This window comes from Tachypleus tridentatus, chromosome 13 (genome assembly GCF_004210375.1).
Source record: "Tachypleus tridentatus isolate NWPU-2018 chromosome 13, ASM421037v1, whole genome shotgun sequence".
NCBI lineage: Eukaryota > Metazoa > Arthropoda > Merostomata > Xiphosura > Limulidae > Tachypleus > Tachypleus tridentatus.
Genome location: NC_134837.1, coordinates 10,449,260 through 10,472,119, shown reverse-complemented (window position 1 = coordinate 10,472,119; position 22,860 = coordinate 10,449,260). Strand labels below are relative to the sequence as shown.

Here is a 22,860-nt window from a genome sequence, read left to right as displayed (position 1 = left end):
CACCTTGTTTCTGTAAGGATCGGAAGATGACCCAAACAGTCTACACATTGGCCACCTTGTTTCTGTAAGGATCAGAAGATGACCCAAACAGTCTACACATTGGCCACCTTGTTTCTGTAAGGATCGAAAGATGACCCAAACAGTCTACACATTGGCCACCTTGTTTCTGTAAGGATCGGAAGATGACCCAAACAGTCTACACATTGGCCACCTTGTTTCTGTAAGGATCGGAAGATGACCCAAACAGTCTACACATTGGCCACCTTGTTTCGGTAAGGATCGGAAGATGACCCAAACAGTCTACACATTGGCCACCTTGTTTCTGTAAGGATCGGAAGGAGGACCCAAACAGTCTACACATTGGCCACCTTGTTTCTGTAAGGATCGGATGATGACCCAAACAGTCTACATTGGCCATCTTGTTTCTGTAAGGATCGGAAGATGACCCAAACAGTCTACACATTGGCCACCTTGTTTCTGTAAGGATCGGAAGGAGGACCCAAACAGTCTACACATTGGCCACCTTGTTTCTGTAAGGATCGGAAGGAGGACCCAAACAGTCTACACATTGGCCACCTTGTTTCGGTAAGGATCGGAAGATGACCCAAACAGTCTACACATTGGCCACCTTGTTTCTGTAAGGATCGGAAGGAGGACTCAAACAGTCTACACATTGGCCACCTTGTTTCTGTAAGGATCGGAAGATGATCCAAACAGTCTACACATTGGCCACCTTGTTTCTGTAAGGATCGGAAGATGACCCAAACAGTCTACACATTGGCCACCTTGTTTCTGTAAGGATCGGAAGGAGGACCCAAACAGTCTACACATTGGCCACAGTTTTTTTACTTTTCTTTTATTATCTTTCAGTGAATAGTTTCATAACATAATAACTATCTTTCAGTGAATACTTTCATAACATAATAACTATTTTTCATTGAATACTTTCATAACATAATAATTATCTTTCAGGGAATACTTTCATAACATAATAATTATCTTTGAGTGAATACTTTCATAACATAATAATTATCTTTGAGTGAATACTTTCATAACATAATAATTATCTTTCAGTGAATACTTTCATAACATAATAACTATCTTTCAGTGAATACTTTCATAACATAATAATTATCTTTCAGGGAATACTTTCATAACATAATAATTATCTTTCAGTGAATACTTTCATAACATAATAATTATCTTTCAGGGAATACTTTCATAACATAATAATTATCTTTCAGGGAATACTTTCATAACATAATAACTATCTTTCAGTGAATATTTTGGTTACTGAAGACTAAGTATGTTTCATTATAAATTCAAGTATGAAGACTATTTTGTTTCTGAGATCTTTTACAAGAACTTTGATGATTTGTAACTTTTGCTATATTTTAAAGACATGAGGATAACGTTCGTTACTCGATTAAATCTCTTGAAATAGTTACATATCTTTTATTTTTTTCCCAGGATCTCTCGGTAAGATATTTTTACAAATTAGATCTCAGTTATATGTGGTAAAAGTTTTCTGTCTTTGCGGTAGGTCTTGTCTGACGAACTTGAAGATACCGACATCATTCAAAACTCTTAAGAAACGGCCGTCAACCGATAAGCTTTCTAAACCTTTTCCAGTAAGAGCATTCACCGAATTATCCACCATTACATCTCCTATGATAAACATGTCTTCCTTAGCAGCTGTAGCAGCAATACGACAGATGTCGTTAAGTCAGGTACTGTTTATTCTTGTCTTTATAAATGGTGATCTTTTTTAATCTTACAAAATCTTTGTCTGTGAATTAGAATAAAGTTAATCCTGTTTATTTAGAACTATTGTCATTCTTTACAGTATAATTTCTCCGTTCTCTCGTTTTCTACTCAATCCTTCAATACTAAAACTCTATTGACAACTAAGGACTAAGTGTTTGTCTTTCTTGACTCACTTTTACTTCACATGTCCTGCTCATTTCGCTAGCCGTCCTTAATTTAGCAGTGTAAGACTAGAGAGAAGGCAGCTGGTCATCACCAATTCTTGAGCTGGTATTTTACCAACTAATAGTAGGATTGACACTCACATTATAACGCCCTTACGGCTGAAATGGCGAGCATGTTTGGTGTGTCGGGGAATCGAAATCGTGACCCTCAGATTACGAGTCAAGCGCCCTCTAGCCACCTGGCCTAAACAAGTGAAAACTGTATAATGATCTTTAGTAAGGATTGTTAGGTTTGTCTCTCGACATTGTACGGGAAACTTACATATAATGTGATTCAAATAGCCGTGTACGATTTATATATATCTATATTACATATAATGTGATTCAAATAGCCGTGTACGATTTATATATATCTATATTACATATAATGTGATTCAAATAGCCGTGTACGATTTGTATATATCTATATTACATATAATGTGATTCAAATAGCCGTGTACGATTTATATATATCTATATTACATATAATGTGATTCAAATAGCCGTGTACGATTTATATATATCTATATTACATATAATGTGATTCAAATTTGCAAAAGGAAGGTCTGAAGCTAAACCATTGAATGTTAAAATGTCGTAACTACCTTTCTTCACATGTCAGAAGTTTTAACAGCGAGACCACATGGTACATGCAAACCCTAATCAGAGAGTGTAGAATATATTTCACAGCACCTTCTGAAGTCTGTACAGCAGTAGTTAAGAACCATTTCTTACACTTTTAAATGACTTTAATAATAAAAGTTACTCTAATAAGAGTGTCGTTATGAAGTACCTTTTCTTTGACCAGCTCTGCATTGGTGGCAGTCAAAAGAAAATACGTTTGTCACTCATAAAAACAGTGGCTACCAACACCTGATGAATCACTGAAAAAACACGATTAGAAAAATGTATATGATATAAGAGAAGTCAGATTTTGTCCTAGTTAATTATCCAACTCTTGCAATAATTATCAGAATTCGATATCTTTAACAGTTATCATGATTCCATATTTTCTATCGTGGTCAATGCTCTTTATAAAGACTGATCATTGTACTGACACATTATTGATGTTACGCCGTCTTTATAAAGACTGATCATCGTACTGACGCTATACTGATTCTACACCGTCTTTATAAAGACTGATTATCGTACTGACGCTATACTGATTCTACACCGTCTTTATAAAGACTGATCATTGTACTGACACATTATTGATGTTACGCCGTCTTCATAAAGACTGATCATCGTACTGACGCTATACTGAATCTACACCGTCTTTATAAAGACTGATGATGGTACTGACACTGTGCTGATTGTAAGCCGTCTTGATAAAGACTGATCATGGTACTGACACTGTGCTGATTTTACACAGTCTTGAGAAAGACTTATCATGGTACTGGCACTGTATTGATGCTACACAACAATAATTTGTCATTCTGTGTGTATAGGAACATTTAACTTTGAGAGTCGAAATACATTAACGTAATACATTATTAAGGTGTAAAATGTGATTTGTTTGTTTATATAACTACCTAAATCTAAACGACACGGTTATATTCGTGGTGACGAGAAATCCACTTCAAGTAAACAACTAATTGCAGAGACAGCTGGTATAGATGATACAACTTTAATTGAGATAAAGTATATAACAGTTCGACCATCTTAAGTTATCTATTTTTTCATCAAAATAGAAAATTGAAACTTATTGTTACCTAGCACATGTCTTAGTGACGAAAATATGAACCCACACCAATCGTCTCTGCAATTATGTTATTTTCTGCTTAGTGCTTGTAACGCCATCTACTTTATTTAAGTCAAGTCAAGTAATTTGTAATTGCATATTTGTAAATATATGTTACCACTGAAGATGAGACACCGTAGATTTTCCAGTTTCATTATTTTGTTTCTGTTAGTTACTTGCGATCAGTCTTTATGGCCATTCACAATTTCTAACACCAACAACCTTACTACAGCAGCTACAAGCAGGGAAGGTAAGTTGTTAAATTAATTATATTAATATACCTGTATTTCACCATTAATTAATGATCAACCTCAAAACAGAAAAGTTAGCTTAATGAAATAGTTTATCTGAAACTATTTAACACAGTTATCAGTTAATGTCTAGCTGAACAAATAACTGTATTGTACCTATAAAATAAGTGAAAAAAACATAAACATTCTTGAAACATACGTCTGTGTAACAAGTACAAAATACAAAGTTCCGCGGGACAATAGGTAATTTGAGAGTAAACACTGTTGTCAACTGTTTCAGTCAAAGGTAACAATGAGCAATAAAGGGGTTTAACAGTTTGTAAACATGACAGTAACATTGTATTTGTTTATTCATCAAGAATGTTGAGTAAAGTGTCTTTAACTGAACAATTAAAACTGTTTTCGAAAATTTACGATACGTTTAAAATAAATAAAGTGAAACCCTCTTTAAGCCTAATAAGCACCACCAGTATCGTGCTCAAAGATTTAAATTTTACCAGTGTTGTATATGGGCACAATACAATCACAACTTAATTATATGTATAACAGATAGACAGATAAACCACATCACCACATGTACGTAAATAACATAAATAAACACAGGCAAGATTTCTGTTTCCAAAACAACAGAGTTCGTATACATACAGATACTGGAGAATATCTTCCGTTTCCCTTCTTATGTCCGCTTTTGGGGATTATGTAAGCCTAAAGTCTAAACATTTTGTACCTAATTAATATCCTCATTAAACATAACCTTATAATCTGATTTATTATCAAACAAAATATTATATGATGTACTGTTATAGAAGAAACGACTTAAAATGAACTACTTTAATTTAGGTCATGATGTACTGTTATAGAAGAAACGACTTAAAATGAACTACTTTAATTTTGGTCATGATGTACTGTTATACAAAAAACGACTTAAAATGAACTATTTTAATTTGGGTCATGATGTACTGTTATACAAAAACGACTTAAAATTAACTACTTTAATTTGGGTCATGATGTACTGTTATAGAAGAAACAACTTAAAATGAACTACTTTAATTTGGGTCATGATGTACTGTTATAGAAGAAACGACTTAAAGTGAACTACTTTAATTTGTGTCATGATGTACTGTTATAGAAGAAACAACTTAAAATGAACTACTTTAATTTAGGTCATGATGTACGGTTATAGAAGAAACGACTTAAAATGAACCTCTTTAATTTAGGTCATGATGTACTGTTATAGAAAAAACGACTTAAAACGAACTACTTTAATTTGGGTCATGATGTACTGTTATAGAAGAAACGACTTAAAACGAACTACTTTAATTTAGGTTATAATGTACTGTTATAGAAGAAACGACTTAAAACGAACTACTTTAAATTAGGTTATAATGTACTGTTATAGAAGAAACGACTTAAAACGAACTACTTTAAATTAGGTTATAATGTACTGTTATAGAAAAACGACTTAAAATGAACTACTTTAATTTGGGTCATGATGTACTGTTATAGAAGAAACAACTTAAAACGAACTACTTTAATTTGGGTCATGATGTACTGTTATAGAAGAAACAACTTAAAATGAACTACTTTAATTTAGGTTATAATGTACTGTTATAGAAGAAACAACTTAAAATGAACTACATTAATTTGGGTCATGATGTACTGTTATAGAAGAAACGACTTAAAACGAACTACTTTAATTTAGGTTATAATGTACTGTTATAGAAGAAACGACTTAAAACGAACTACTTTAATTTAGGTTATAATGTACTGTTATAGAAGAAACGACTTAAAATGAACTACTTTAATTTGGGTCATGATGTACTGTTATAGAAGAAACAGCTTAAAATGAACTACTTTAATTTCGGTCATGATGTACTGTTATAGAAGAAACGACTTAAAGTTAACTACTTTAATTTGGGTCATGATGTACTGTTATAGAAGAAACGACTTAAAATGAACTACTTTAATTTAGGTTATAATGTACTGTTATAGAAGAAACGACTTAAAATGAACTACTTTAATTTGGGTCATGATGTACTGGTTTAGAAGAAACGACTTAAAATGAACCTCTTTAATTTAGGTCATGATGTACTGTTATAGAAAAAACGACTTAAAACGAACTACTTTAATTTGGGTCATGATGTACTGTTATAGAAGAAACGACTTAAAACGAACTACTTTAATTTAGGTTATAATGTACTGTTATAGAAGAAACGACTTAAAACGAACTACTTTAAATTAGGTTATAATGTACTGTTATAGAAGAAACGACTTAAAACGAACTACTTTAAATTAGGTTATAATGTACTGTTATAGAAAAAACGACTTAAAATGAACTACTTTAATTTAGGTTATAATGTACTGTTATAGAAGAAACAACTTAAAATGAACTACATTAATTTGGGTCATGATGTACTGTTATAGAAGAAACGACTTAAAATGAACTACTTTAATTTGGGTCATGATGTACTGTTATAGAAGAAACAACTTAAAATGAACTACTTTAATTTGGGTCATGATGTACTGTTATAGAAGAAACGACTTAAAATGAACCTCTTTAATTTAGGTCATGATGTACTGTTATAGAAAAAACGACTTAAAACGAACTACTTTAATTTGGGTCATGATGTACTGTTATAGAAGAAACACCTTAAAACGAACTACTTTAATTTAGGTTATAATGTACTGTTATAGAAGAAACGACTTAAAACGAACTACTTTAATTTAGGTTATAATGTACTGTTATAGAAGAAACGACTTAAAACGAACTACTTTAATTTAGGTTATAATGTACTGTTATAGAAGAAACGACTTAAAATGAACTACTTTAATTTGGGTCATGATGTACTGTTATAGAAGAAACAGCTTAAAATGAACTACTTTAATTTCGGTCATGATGTACTGTTATAGAAGAAACGACTTAAAGTTAACTACTTTAATTTGGGTCATGATGTACTGTTATAGAAGAAACAACTTAAAATGAACTACTTTAATTTAGGTTATAATGTACTGTTATAGAAGAAACGACTTAAAATGAACTACTTTAATTTGGGTCATGATGTACTGGTTTAGAAGAAACGACTTAAAATGAACTACTTTAATTTGGGTCATGATGTACTGTTATAGAAGAAACGACTTAAAATGAACTACTTTAATTTGGGTTATAATGTACTGTTATAGAAGAAACGACTTAAAATGAACTACTTTAATTTGGGTCATGATGTACTGTTATAGAAGAAACAACTTAAAATGAACTACTTTAATTTGGGTCATGATGTACTGGTTTAGAAGAAACGACTTAAAATGAACTACTTTAATTTAGGTTATAATGTACTGTTATAGAAGAAACAACTTAAAATGAACTACTTTAATTTGGGTCATGATGTACTGTTATAGAAGAAACAGCTTAAAATGAACTACTTTAATTTCGGTCATGATGTACTGTTATAGAAGAAACAACTTAAAATGAACTACTTTAATTTGGGTCATGATGTACTGGTTTTAGAAGAAACGACTTAAAATGAACTACTTTAATTTGTGTCATGATGTACTGTTATAGAAGAAACGACTTAAAATGAACTACTTTAATTTGTGTCATGATGTACTGTTATAGAAGAAACGACTTAAAATTAACTACTTTAATTTGCGTCATGATGTACTGTTATACAAAAAACGACTTAAAACGAACTACTTTAATTTGGGTCATGATGTACTGTTATAGAAGAAACAACTTAAAATGAACTACTTTCATTTAGGTTATAATGTACTGTTATAGAAGAATCAACTTAAAATGAACTACTTTAATTTGGGTCATGATGTACTCTTATAGAAGAAACGACTTAAAATGAACTACTTTAATTTGGGTCATTATGTACTGTTATAGAAGAAACAACTTAAAATGAACTACTTTAATTTGGGTCATGATGTACTGTTATAGAAGAAACGACTTAAAATGAACTACTTTAATTTAGGTTATAATATACTGTTATAGAAGAAACGACTTAAAACGAACTACTTTAATTTGGGTCATGATGTACTGTTATAGAAGAAACGACTTAAAATGAACTACTTTAATTTGGGTCATGATGTACTGGTTTTAGAAGAAACGACTTAAAATGAACTACTTTAATTTAGGTTATAATGTACTGTTATAGAAGAAACAACTTAAAATGAACTACTTTAATTTGGGTCATGATGTACTGTTATAGAAGAAACGACTTAAAATGAACTACTTTAATTTGGGTCATGATGTACTGTTATAGAAGAAACAACTTAAAATGAATTACTTTAATTTGGGTCATGATGTACTGTTATAGAAGAAACGACTTAAAATGAACTACTTTAATTTAAGTTATAATGTACTGTTATAGAAGAAACGACTTAAAATGAACTAGTTTAATTTGGGTCATGATGTACTGGTTTAGAAGAAACGACTTAAAATGAACTACTTTAATTTGGGTCATGATGTACTGTTATAGAAGAAACGACTTAAATTGAACTACTTTAATTTGGGTCATGATGTTCTGTTATAGAAGAAACAACTTAAAATGAACTACTTTAATTTGGGTCATGATGTACTGTTATAGAAGAAACAACTGAAAACGAACTACTTTAATTTGAAATTGTCGTCGCTTGTGTCGTCGTTTCGTTCTTCTGGGTGACGTGAAAACCCATTTGTTATCAATATCAATATATATATCTTATTCGTACCAGTTTTTACAGATATGTGTGCCACCTCATTGTGAACGACATAGTTTAATAAAACTTGTACAGGTGAAATAATGTGTTTTTATCCTTTAGTTTCCTCCAGGTTTAAGTGTTTCTAGCGATCAGCCAATCCCTCAAGAACTTTCCCAACTACAGCTTCAACAACGCCATCTTCAGAGTTTGGGACAATTTCTTTTGTCGCAGTTCAGCCATCTGCCATCTGCCAGTTTTCAAGCACAGCTATTCATTGAGATTCAGGTAATAGTTTGGATTATCTGAGTTACACACAACAAGTTTCATGTCACCAATAAGGACTGGTATAAAAGGATATGTTGGAGGGCCTATTATACAGTTTCACATCACTCATAAGAACTGATATAAAAGGATATGTTAGTCGACCATAATAAGGTTTCTTGTTACTCATAATTGAAGTTCATTTCTACCAATGTTTCAAACAAATACTTGGCTATTCTTTTATATCCAGTTACTTCTTCAGTGGGTTTTATTAAGAACTCTGTTCTTCGAACTGACCGAAGGTTTGTCTTCAAAACACGTAAAAACCCAATAGTTGTTTAAACCGAACAATTTTTACCATAACAGGTACTTGGTTGTGTTTTTGCATGGCCTAGCGCGTAAGGCGTGCGATTCGTAATCTGAGGGTCGTGGGTTTGAATCCAGGTCACACCAAACATGCTTGCTCTTTCAGCCGTGGGGGTGTTATAATGTGACGGTCAATCCCACTATTCGTTGGTAAAAGAGTGGCCCAAGAGTTGGAGGTGGGTGGTGATGACTAGCTGCCTTCCCTCTAATCTTACACTACTAAATTAGGGATGGCTAGCGCAGATAGTCCTGGAGTAGCTTTGCGCGAAATTCAAAAACAAAACAATGGTTGTGTTTTATGTTTCAGTCTAGCTAGACCCTATTTACTAATAGTATACTGAACTTGTATGCTATTATATCTTCTGTTGAAACACACTGAACACATATTTATGTGGTAATATATATTTGATCGTTTGTTGATTTCTGGATTCAACGTAAAACTACTCGAGAGCTATTTGCATTAGCCGTCCCTAATTTAGCAGAAATAGACTAGAGGAAAGACAGACAATTAGTTTACATTGCTCACCACCAACTTCTAGACTACTCTTTTACCAACGATTTGTGGAAATGACAGCAACATTATAACGGTCTCACGATTGAGGAGACAAGCATGTTCGCTTGAGAGAATTAAACCTATAAATCACGAGCCATGTGCCCTAGTAACTAGACGTTAATATGTACCAACCATGTTACTGTACATGAAATTTACTTGTGGTTGTCGTGTCAGCCTGTGGATCAAAAGATCAAAGGTTCGTATCCCGTTGCCAAGAAATCTCTCTGCGTTTTCAAGCAGTGCGTCGTAAAAGTTAAAGTTCGTTGTACGATTAGGGTAGTGTTACGTTAAATCTCTCAAACCTTGAAATCACGTTGTTTTATTAAAAAAGGTTACTCGTATGATTTCTAAAACATTAAAGTCATGTTGTTCTATTAAGAACGTTATTTATCTGATTTGACGAATCATGAACTGATCGAAACATGTTTTAAAAATATCCCTAGAATCTTTTGATGGAACAGTCGTCAGAACAAGTACGGTCACAAGTCAATCAGGTTTGTTCTCCTTCTGGGAACCCACGAGTTGATGTCCCTGTCAGACATCAAACTCTTCCCCAGAGAATCGGAGGATCCAACAAATTGTTGTCATGCCAACCACAGGAGGCGCTACAAGCCAAGGTCTGATTTTTGAATTTTTTTAGAACTAAAAAAGGTATTTTTGTTTGCATTTCACATCCAAATACCGTATTCGACAGTATGTGCGATGTGTAATATTTTCATAATATTAATATGAAAACGTTAATAGTTATTGTAATTTGAATTGTGTTGAATATTTATCTGTTTATACTGGAAAGTTATTACTTATCTGCTTCACTGGGAAACACTAGCATTTTAAAATTGTTAATTTGTTTTTTGTAGGATACAGTGGTACCTCGGTTCTCAAACTTAGTCCGTTCCAGAAGGCTGTTCAAAAACGAATCAGTTTTTCCCACAAGAAGTACTGTAAATTAAATTAATCTGTTACAGACCTCCAAAAATTACGCATTATGAAGCATTTTAAGTAAAAATATTGCTTATTTATACCTGTATAATAATACATACATGCATATAAAGTCAACCACAAAACTATAAACACAATAAAAAAAAACAATAAATGAAAATTTAACTGCACTTTACCTGTGCTGAGGAGAGCTGATGGTGTAAGTGAAAGGTGGTGAGGAACGTGGGGAGTAGGAGGGTTATTATTCTTTGGAAGGAGTCACCATCCATAAAAATATCAGGTAACTCTCCTTCTGGGGTTCTTTCTCTTTTCTGTCTCTTTGTACCGCTACAACCTGCTTGAGACTCACTGGACCTATTTCTCACTAAAAATTTGTCTAATGAGGTTTGTTTCTGCCTGCATTTTAAAATGTGTCTGAAGTAAGAAATGGCATTGTCATTGAAAAGGTTTATGTTTCGGTTTGCTACAGCTTTGTCAGGGTGAAATATTTCCACAAAACTTTATAACTCTCCCCGTTTTCCACACATTTCCTTGATTAGTGAACTAGGAACATCCTCCCTTCCCTCCTCCTCATCTGAAGACACTTCCTCAGTTGCCTTCTGTTGCTGCTCTTTTGAAGGTCTTGGAGTTCTTCCGTGGTGAGCTCAGTGTTGTGGTCTTCCACCAACTCCTCCATATCATCACCACTCACATTCAAGCCATACCTTGGCTACTGAGACAATATCCTCGATAACAGGCTCAGCCTCAAAGCCTTCAAAGTCTCTATCTGCTTCTGAGTCTGGCCACAATTTCTTCCAGGCTGAGTTCATGGTCCTCAAAGACACTTCTCTCCAGGCTTTGTCTATGATCCTCAAGCAATGGAGGATATTAAAATGATCTTTCCAGAACTCTCTGAGGGTTACCTCCGTGTCAGAGGTCACTTTAAAGCACCTTTGAAACAGTGCTTTGGTGTAGAGTTTCTTAAAGATCGATATGACCTGCTGGTCCATGGGCTGAATGAGAGGAGTCGTGTTAGGGGACAAGAACTTCACCGTAATAAAACTGTACTCCTCCACCAACCCGTCCTCCAAGCCTGGTGGGTGAGCAGGTGCATTGTCCATCACAAGAAGGGCATTGAGTGGCAAATGTTTTTCCGTGAGGTAATTCTTTACACATGGGGCAAACACTTCATGGACCCACTCCATAAAAAAATGCCTGGTTACCCATGCTTTACTGTTAGCCGTCCAGGCTAACTCTATTGTTATGTAGTAATGCAAGTGAGGACTTAAAACTTAAGCCTTTGCTTGTGTCCTAGCAATGACTTCTCCTCCTTGGTGATGTAGGTCGTCTTTGGCATTTTCTTCCAAAAGAGGCCTGTCTCATCACAGTTGAACACTTGTTGGGGAATAAAACCCTCAACTTCTACAAAGTCCTTAAATTCCCTGACAAATTTATCAGCAGCGTCTATGTTAGAACTGGCACCCTCCCCATGTCTCACCGTACTATGTATGCCACTTCTCTTCCTAAATGTTTCAAACCACCCCTACTAGCCTTAAAGGCATCACTTGTATCAGAACTCGTTCCAGGGGGTATTTTTCAGGAGGTCAGCATGCAACTGCTTTGCTTTCTCACAAATGATGGTCTCAGAAATGCTATCACCAGCTAACTGTTTTTCGTTTACCCAAATCAACAACAGTTTTTCTATCTCTTTCACAGTTTGTGATCTTTATTTCGTAAGCACTGTCACTCCTTTTGCAACATCAGCTCCTTTGATGACCTCTTTATTTTTCAGTATGGTGCAGACTGTAGACTTCACCGTACCAAACTGTGTAGCAAGGTCAGACACGTGAACACCACTCTCATACTTCGCTATGAGATCTTTTTTCACCTCTGTTGTGGCTCTAACAACTTTTCTTTTTGGTTTGCTGCTTTCATTATCCTTCTTTTACTCCATGGTGGTTTATTTAATCAGAATATTTAGAAGAAAAAAAACAACAATAAAAAAAGAAAGAAAAGAAAAAACCAAGAACGTTCACAGCGGTGGGTGTGTGGACTGAACAACAAGTGCAGGTAAAATGTTTTGGGCAAGCTTGGCGCAGGCCGAAAATGGTCGAAGGGTCGTTCGGGTCATCATTAGGGTTTTTTCAGGGGTTCTGGCCACGACAGCTTGGTTCGAGAACTGAATTTATTTTCGACAACTGAGACATTTTTTTTCAAACAATATGTTCGAAAAAAAATATCGAAAAGTCTATGGACTTAAAGCGCTAAAACTCGGCCTTCGGATCACCGCAGTAGATGCAACGGTAAGTCCTTTATTTGGGCACAAGCAAGTGTATGGACATACAATGACAAAACCCAGAGTTCAATTTCCCGCAGTGTACACAACAAATGGGTCTCCGATGTGACTACAGTAAGTCTACGGATTCACAACACAAAAATTCGACGCTCGGTTTTTTGTGGTAGACATCAAACAGACCAATTTAACCTTGCTCTTTATAATTTCAAACAAATAAAAAGCATTCTCCGCTGGGACAATGATAAGTTTACGAACTCACAATATAGGGTTCGATTCCTTGCAGTAGGCACAGCTTATGACTCAATCTGTCTCTCTAAAAACAAACAAACGACATATTAAAACTTAATAGTCTCCTGTACTCCATAAAGACCTGTTGATCTAGTGCAGTATAAATTACTACGCTTTAAATAGTGTAGTTTTATGGCTGGACCACATTAACATCCCCAACCAGACGTACAATAATTATTTTCAGGTAGTTTTGAAATAATGCCCTCACGTTATATGTATAAAATGTAAAAATTACAAATAGTGTTTGGCAGTGTAGTTGAAAATACAAATTTTTAGTTGTTTTTTTTCTAAAAAATGTTAAAGTGTACATTGATATTTATTTTTTACGAACTTAATGATTCATTTTTTTGCGCAATAGTCTGAGATTTGATTCTAAATTTATATTTTTTAAAGCCACATCGTAAGTGACGAAATAAGACGGTTTTCAAATCAGACCATTATCTCAAACGAGTTACAAAATGTTTCATACGTCATTACAGTAATTTTTGATGTTACTAAATAAATATCTTATTCATTGTGAAATATGAACTTACGCTTTTATCGTGCGTAATTTCAATGAGTATAGTTTAGAACAAGTTCCCTGCTGACAGTATTTTTCACAGATTGATACGCCAAGATTTCCTTTAAAACTTCGGTCGAACGAGGCCCGTCCTGAGGAGACACCAGCTTTAAAAGATTTGGAAGATTTTGCCAAAACATTTAAGCAGAAGAGAATAATGTTTGGTAAGTATGCGTGTGTAATGTGCACTTTTAAAAACCTATAGTAAGTATATCGATCAGTATATCCGTAAGTATAAGTATATCCATATTCATAGCCTAACGTTAGGCTTACCTAGGCCTAATGAAACATAATAGTAATATCAGTCCTTCTTTAATGCGTAACTTGAATTTTATTTCTGCGTTAAATAACAGTTAATTTGAGCATGAATTCTTAGTATGGTGTACATAATATGTTAGATTACATGAAAAAAAAATATTTTTTTTTGTTTACTGCAAATGTTTTGTCTTATAATAACTTGTGTTAACTTGATCCACTTATAATCACTAATAGTTTATTTAAAAATCATTAAAATAATAGCAGATTTATCTTCGTTAACATTTAAGGAACTTTTATTTCATGACCAGAAAAACAACTTTTAAAAATAACAACAGTTAATTGGCAAATCAATTTTCACAATCAAATACATAGCCTATAGTAATGATACAACCCTGAGCACGATCAGTCACTGATTCAATGGCAAGATAGAGTTATAAGACTGTACTTTTAACATTTTAATTTGGTTGTTTGCGTTGTTTTTGACTTCCAGATTTACGTTGCTTCATGGGCAAGCCACGAGATTAAATAAATATTGTGAGAATATAAAAACACCAATCGATTGTTAGATTAGGCTAATGAGTGTGCTAGTGTTGTTTGTCTATAATCGATAAGCTATCAGTTCCTTAAAATAACACATAGTCCTTTATAACAATTTAATTTTATAAAGGGCATGTATCCGATAAGTGAAGTAATAATAACACAGATTATGTATTGTCTTGATCACCCATTTTGTACACAAGTCTTTATATTTCTTCTGTTTGCAGACAGTTGTTTTAAATGGATATTTTTATCGGTCGGTAACAGTTTTGAAACGATATCACTGTTTTGTTTGTTTTTGATGGATTTCTCGTGCGTGATTGTAAAATTCCAAATAAAGTCCGACATTTATTCGCACTTGAACGTTTACATGACAGTAGTCATTTGAATTTCTTTAACTTGTCCAGCAACGTGACCGTAGTCTACATGTTATAACAAGACAATGCTTGTAGGGTTGTCACAGTATGACAGCTAGTATCACTATTTGTTTGTAAAATAATAGGTACCCTAAGAGTTGGTAATGGGAGGTGAAACCTGTTGGAATGCTATAGCTGTAAGAACTAATCATTACAAAGGAGTTAACATTCCTTATTTAACACCGTATTTTTCTAACATGGAAACACTTCCATGAGGGAACATTTGTTGTCTCACGAGTTCTTTTTGTAGAGACAGTAACTACGTGTGATAAGTGTGATCTCTTGTAGAATGGTAACTTACTCGATGATTATAAGTGTGATCTCTTGTAGAATGGTAACTTACTCGATGATTATAAGTGTGATCTCTTGTAGAATGGTAACTTACTCGATGATTATAAGTGTGATCTCTTGTAGAATGGTAACTTACTCGATGATTATAAGTGTGATCTCTTGTAGAATGGTAACTTAATCGATGATTATAAGTGTGATCTCTTGTAGAATGGTAACTTACTCGATGATTATAAGTGTGATCTCTTGTAGAATGGTAACTTACTCGATGATTATAAGTGTGATCTCTTGTAGAATGGTAACTTGCTCGATGATTATAAGTGTGATCTCTTGTAGAATGGTAACTTACTCGATGATTATAAGTGTGATCTCTTGTAGAATGGTAACTTACTCGATGATTATAAGTGTGACACGTTCCTTTCAAGAAGAAAACTGCCTTTGCTGTAAAATGTGTGTCACAAGTCCTGAATACAGAGGGCTATCCTGTATGTGTTACAAGTTTTCATAAGGGGACATCGCCGTCTTGGAACATAATATATGTAACCTGATGAGAACACTATTATACTTTGAGATCTTTACGCATGTGATAAGGATTCTGTAGGGGCAGCACCTTGGAGGAAGATTATGTTCAACACTGGAAATATATGTTTTGAATGCCAGTAACATTAGTTTTAAAGAAACCGTTGGTTTTGTTACTTCATTTTCTACATCAGGTGGTATTTAACAACCAGTGACTGTATACACAAAACCGACCAGACAACTGCGAAATACAGTGGTACCTCGGTTCTCGAACTTAATCCGTCCCAGAAGGCTGTTCGAAAACCGAATCAATTTTTCCCATAAGAAATACTGTAAATTAAATTAATCTGTTACAGACCTCCAAAATTACGCATTATGAAGCATTTTAAGTAAAAATATTGCTTATTTATACCTGTATAATAATACTTACATGCATATAAAGTCAACCACAAAAACTATAAACACAATAAAAAAACAATAAATGAAAATTTAACTGCACTTTACCTGTGCTGAGGAGAGCTGATGGTGTAAGTGAAAGGTGGTGAGGAACGTAGAGAGTAGGAGGGTTATTATTGTTTGGAAGAGTCACTTCCATAAAACGTTAGGTAACTCTCCTTCTGGGGTTCTTTCTCTTTTCTGTCTCTTTGCACCACTACAACCTGTTTGAGACTCACTGGACCTATTTCTCACTAAAAACTTGTCTAATGAGGTTTGTTTCTGCCTGGCACCCTCCCCATGTCATCACTTGTATCAGCACTCGTTCCAGGGGTGTTTTTCAGGAGGTCAGCACGTAACTGCTTTGCTTTCTCACAAATGATGGTCTCAGAAATGCTATCACCAGCTAACTGTTTTTTGTTTACCCAAATCAACAACAGTTTTTCTACCTTATCCATTGTTTGTGATCTTTGTTTTGTGAGCAGTGTCGCTCCTTTTGCAACATCAGCTCCTTTGATGACCTCTTTATTTTTCAGTATGGTACAGACTGTATACTTCGCCATACCAAACTGTGTAGCAAGGTCAGACACGTGAACACCATTCTCAAAATTTGCTATGAGATCTTTTTTCACCTCTATTGTGGCTCTAACAACTTTTCTTTTTGGTTTGCTGCTTTCATTATCCTTCTTTGACCCCATGGTGGTTTATTTAGTCAGAATATTTAGAAAAACAACAACAAAAAGAAACACGAGAACGTTCACAGCAGATTTTAACGGGGGTATGGACTGAGTGACAGTTGGTCAAGCTTGGCGCGGGCCGAAAATGGTCAAAAGGTCGTTCGGGTCATCAGTAGGATTATTTCGGGGGTTCGGGCCACGACAGCTTGGTTCGGGAACCGAATTTATGTTCAACAACCGAGATATTTTTTTTCTCAAACAATATGTTCGAAAACCGAATTGTTCGAGAAGGGAGTCGTTCGAGAACCGAGGTACCACTGTATTTAAGTATTATGTTTGTGTTTTTTGTCTCTGGTTTAACCTGACGTTTTCCATAATCAACAGGTTGATATATTAACATGACCTCTATGCGAATAATGGATGTTAATGTCTGGGTTTATTTGTTAATCATATATTTCGGTTGAGGAATTTAAAAGGCAATGCGTTATATCCAAACGTAGTCTAATAAACATTTTTGTCACGATAATATTGTTTTCTTATACGTGTAGGGTTTACACAAGCAGATGTTGGATTAGCAATAGGAAGATATTATGGAAAGGATTTCAGCCAAACTACAATCTCTCGATTCGAAGCTCTTAATCTGAGTTTCAAGAACATGTTTAAGATAAAACCTTTTATTCAGAGATGGCTAGAAGATGTCGACCGCTCTTTCAACAAAAATCTTTCACCTCTATCAGAATCCTCAGAAGAAACAATCTCACGTCGACGAAAGAGACGAACTAGTATTGACGCAAATGTGCGCCTAGCTTTAGAAAAGGCTTTTGTAAAGAACCAAAAACCTACCTCACAGAATCTGGGTAAGTTGGCTGAATCTTTGTCAATGCAGAAAGAAGTTGTTAGGGTTTGGTTTTGTAATAGGAGACAGAAATTAAAGAGGCTTAATCAGTCCACCGTAGTAGCAGCTACGTCATCTCCGGTAAATGTGACGTCACCCGTTCCTGCTGCTCCACATCCTGAATGTATCTCAGACTGTTCAAGATCGGTTCCTCGTATGACCAACATCACATCATCTTCGTTATGTTCAGGTTCCGATCGAAATCACGAGTTGGTATATTACTAGTGACTGATTTAACCCCTTGAGTCAGGAAATTTGTATTATGTAATCTCTGGGCATCTAGTGTGTGAGATACCATAATGCTTACAAATAGAAAACTGGGACTTCAGGACAGTATAAGTGATCTGATATTTAAGACTGCAATAAAGGTAGACATAGATATTAATATCCTTTGTTTAGCCTAACAAAATGAGTAAACTGTTTCTAAATATGATACAATCCTGAGAAAACTGAAGATGTAAATATACCTTTATAGCACGAGTGAGAAAATGTCTGGAATATCTTCCTCAGTGTGTAATAGTCAGGAAATTGTTGGTAATCGTTTATAGAGTTATTAGTTATATCTTAACGTGGAGTAAAAAAATTCACCTTTCTGGAAAGTTATTGGTTGTTTGGTTCTGTTGTACCCAATCTGAAACCGAATGTCACTTGTAGGCGTGGCTCTGTTAAACAATGTTAAAACTGTTGGAGTTAGAGATAAATAATTATATTTGATTTTAAATGGACTATGTTTTAATGTTATTTTAATATAATAACGTTTGAATGTTACTTTAAGTTTTGGTTTTCAGTTGGTACACATTGAGTATAGAATACAAGTTTATACTACCTACGTGTCAAATATTGACAGTATAAGAACTGTGCGTTGAACTTTTTCGTTGTGTTTTAACCTAACTTGTTCTAGAATTCGCAATAAACGTTTACCAAATAAAATATGCACAACTATACTACATGTATATGGCAACGTTTCCGAAACGTTTGTCATCCACGACCCCTTTAATAAATATACTTCACGGTATAAAAACAAGTTTATGAAATTTCTGAGGACAATAAGATAACTGAACGTGAGTTTATTGCAACACTTTCGTTTTTTAAACGATGATTTGTTTGAAGTATCTTTTGAATTATTGATTTTAATGAGGTATGAAAAGGTCTATAGTTCGACACGAACCTCATATTACCGAAACAAGTGATAAGACGTCAGATCATACACACATTAAAGAAAGTCATAAACTTTAAAGCAAGAATTTAAGTTATTGTTTATTGGATTAAATATATCTTTATGGGTTTAGAAACTTATAATATGCAACGATTCTTGTTTAACATGTTAAACTTTGTACTGCTAGATGAAGTTTGTCTCTGTGTTTATTGACTGATTTACACATTAAGAAAATTTGGTGTTTTATGGCGGAAAGCAACTAGGCTATCTGCGCTATTAAGGAAGAAAACATGAAATACCCTCGTAACTTGTTCGCTTTGGGACTTTATTAGTGGTTAATCTACCCCTTAGCTCAGTAGCAAGTCTCTGGATTTATGATGCAAAAAATCTGGTCTTGAAAAACTAGTTCAATGTGTAGATTTACACGTAACGACAACAACGTAAATTTAATCTACAATTTAAATAATATTTATTCTTTTTCAGAACTCAAAGTGTACGCTGCGCGGATTTAAATATGTTGACAGTAACGTTATAAAAACAACAACAGAAAATAATTATAGAGGTAATAAAATCATTTCAGCCAACAACTCGTGTTACCAGTCCTAAATAGTACCACGTTGGCTGAAATAAAAAATAAATTGATGGTTATTTGGAGAAAAAATGTTATTGTTTATCTAACTTTATTGTCAAAATAATCCCAACATTAATAAATGATAAATTATATCTTTTTTTAAGTGATTTATTTTTGTTATTATTTTCAATATATTGTTGTTGTTTTTTAATAACTGAAATACAATAATGGAAAAAGAAACCAGGAAACGTTATTATTTTTATAACAAATATTATTCTAATTATTACTTCCCATGCATAATATGGGGAAGATTTGTTCATTTCATTTATCCAGGCTTTAAAAATTGTTTGAAGCATCTGCCTTGCACGTTATAACTTGAATTGTTTCATGATTCTAATTTTTCTAAAGAAATTAAAATGCAGTGTTCGATACTTTACGACCGAATATTTACATATGAAACTGGTCTATCTACCTTTCAATTTAGTCTTTTTATAAACCTATACTGGATTTACAGAGAGGGGATTGGTGTGGCCTCTCACTTCTCAGTGCGTCCCAGTAAAACGTACTCTCACAAAAACAGGAGAATACATAAAATGCAGAACCCAAGAACGTCCAGGGTCTTACGTTAAGCCCTGAAGTTAGGCTGTAAGTAACGGGTGCGCCTGTGGTGCACGTTCACTCAGTCAAACAAACCTTGGGGCCCTCAACCTTTAATTTGGTTTCTACACCTCTGACTGACGATCTTATAATTAAATAGTGGGCCTCAGTATGATGAAGGTGGGTAACCACTAATCTAGTAAATCTTATTATTAAAGAGTAGGCTTCAGTTTGATAAATATGGGTAACCCCTAATCCAGTAAATCTTGTTATTAAATAGTGGGCCTCAATTTGATAAATATGGGTAACCACTAATCTAGTAAATCTTGTTATTAAATAATGGGCTTCAGTTTGATAAATATGGGTAACCGCTAATCTAGTAAATCTTGTTATTAAATAGTGGGGCTCAGTTTTACAAATATGGGTAACCCCTAATCTAGTAAATCTTGTTATTAAATAGTGGGCCTTAGTTTGACAAATATGGGTAACCCCTAATCTAGTAAATCTTGTTATTAAATAGTGGGCCTTAGTTTGACAAATATGAGTTATCAGTAATCTAGTAAATCATATAATTAAGTAGTGGGCCTCAGTTTGACAAAGGTTGGTAATAGTGATCTAGTACGCATGACAGACTCTTGAATGAAAAGTGATAATACCTTGGTATACAGTTAACAGTTTTTATATTATTTTTAATGTGCATTTCTGAAATGAAGGTTTCACGTTTTCAGTAAATTATGTTTTTGTCAATTTTGTAAAGAAATGTTCCATTTCTCTCTCAGGTCTGGCAATTTGTGGTTTGTTTTTTTTCCTCATTTAACATTGGAGCACTATCTTTATATGTAGAGCAAGATGTTTGAACCCACGACCAGGAATTTGTGCTTCAATAAAATAAATTATGGATAGTGATACTGGTGTAATGTTTTTTTTTACACTGTCAGAACAGATAAACCCGGGTTTCAATGGTAGTTAATATGCTACTTATTCATAATAAGAATGATCAAATATATTTTTACCAATCTATATTCACTGGCCTACCTGTGCTACGGGTCTTCCAATAAGTAGAACATAACAGTGTCTCTGTTAACAATAACAGACTTGAGATCAGCTGGGAGTGTAATACTAACTAATGGTTGAAACTATCTTTATATCAAGAACTTACAACATTTCAGTGTTGTGGTACATGACTTCTGGAGGCAAACCGCACTTTAGTTTTTCTCGTATATTAGTGTCATATTATTTCACAACAGCACTAATAATAACCATTTTATAAATGTTTCTTTACCGGGACAGCAGATACCTTACGTACTTAGCTAAAATCTGGGGTTTGATTCTTCATGGTGGACACAACAGCTTTGCTATAATATAAACTGACCCTATACTACAATAAGGCCAAGATACTATCTATATGAATATTTCTTTCCTGACCTTATACAACAAAAAGGCTAATAGTAATATCTATATAATCGTTTCTTTACTGGCCCTCTACAATAAGGCTAATAATAATATCTATATAAACGTTTCTTTACTGGCCCTGTGCTACAATAAAGCTAATAACAATATCTATATAAATGCTTCTTTACTAGCCGTACACTACAATGAGGTTAATAATAATATCTATATAATTGTTTCTTTACTCATTCTATACTACAATTACGCTAATAATAATACCTATACAAATGTTTCTTTACTGGCCGTATACTACAATAAAGCTAATAATATCTATATCAGTTTTTCTTAACTGACCATATACTACAATCAGGCTAAAACTATCTGTATAAACGTTTCTATTCTGGTCCTATACTACAATAAGGCTAATAATAATGTCTATATAAATGCTTATTTCCTGATCCTACACTACAATAAGGCTAATAATAATAACTATATAAACGTTTCTTTACTGGCCATACACGACAATAAAGCTAATAATATCTGTATAAATGTTTTTTACAGGCCCTACACTACAATAAAGCTAATAATAATATTTATACAAATGTTTCTTTACTGTTCCTATACTACAATAAAGCTAATAATAATATTTATACAAATGTTTCTTTACTGTTCCTATACTACAATAAAGCTAATAATAATATTTATACAAATGTTTCTTTACTGTTCCTACACTACAATAAAGCTAATAATATTTATACAAATGTTTTTTACAGGCCCTAGACTACAATAATAATAATAATGATATCTACATACGCGTTTCTTTACTGTTCCTATACTACAATAAAGCTAATAATAATATTTATACAAATGTTTCTTTACTGTTCCTATACTACAATAAAGCTAATAATATTTATATTGTTTTTTACAGGCCCTACTAAATGTTTAATTATCTACATACGCGTTTCTTTACTGTTCCTATACTACAATAAAGCTAATAATAATATTTATACAAATGTTTCTTTACAGTTCCTACACTACAATAAGGCTAATAATTATATCTATATATATTCTTCTTTACTAGCCGTACACTACAATAAGGTTAATAATAATATCCATATAAATGTTTTTTACAGGCCCTATACTACAATAAAGCTAATAACAATATTTATACAAATGTACACTACAATAAGGTTAATAATAATATCCATATAAATGTTTTTACTGATCCTATACTACAAT

The 22,860-nt window shown here is 33.6% G+C and overlaps 1 protein-coding gene across 1 annotated transcript; it reads left to right on the top strand.

Moving 5' to 3' along the window:
- Positions 1-1,599: 1,599 nt before the first annotated feature.
- LOC143238069 (POU domain protein 2-like) lies at positions 1,600-21,138 on the top strand. Its single transcript, XM_076477998.1, has 6 exons — positions 1,600-1,730; positions 3,884-3,961; positions 8,763-8,927; positions 10,266-10,439; positions 13,927-14,047; positions 17,562-21,138. The coding sequence occupies exons 1-6, from the start codon at positions 1,671-1,673 to the stop codon at positions 18,131-18,133; spliced, it is 1,170 nt and encodes a 389-aa protein (XP_076334113.1). The 5' UTR covers positions 1,600-1,670; the 3' UTR covers positions 18,134-21,138.
- The last annotated feature ends 1,722 nt before the right edge of the window (positions 21,139-22,860 follow it).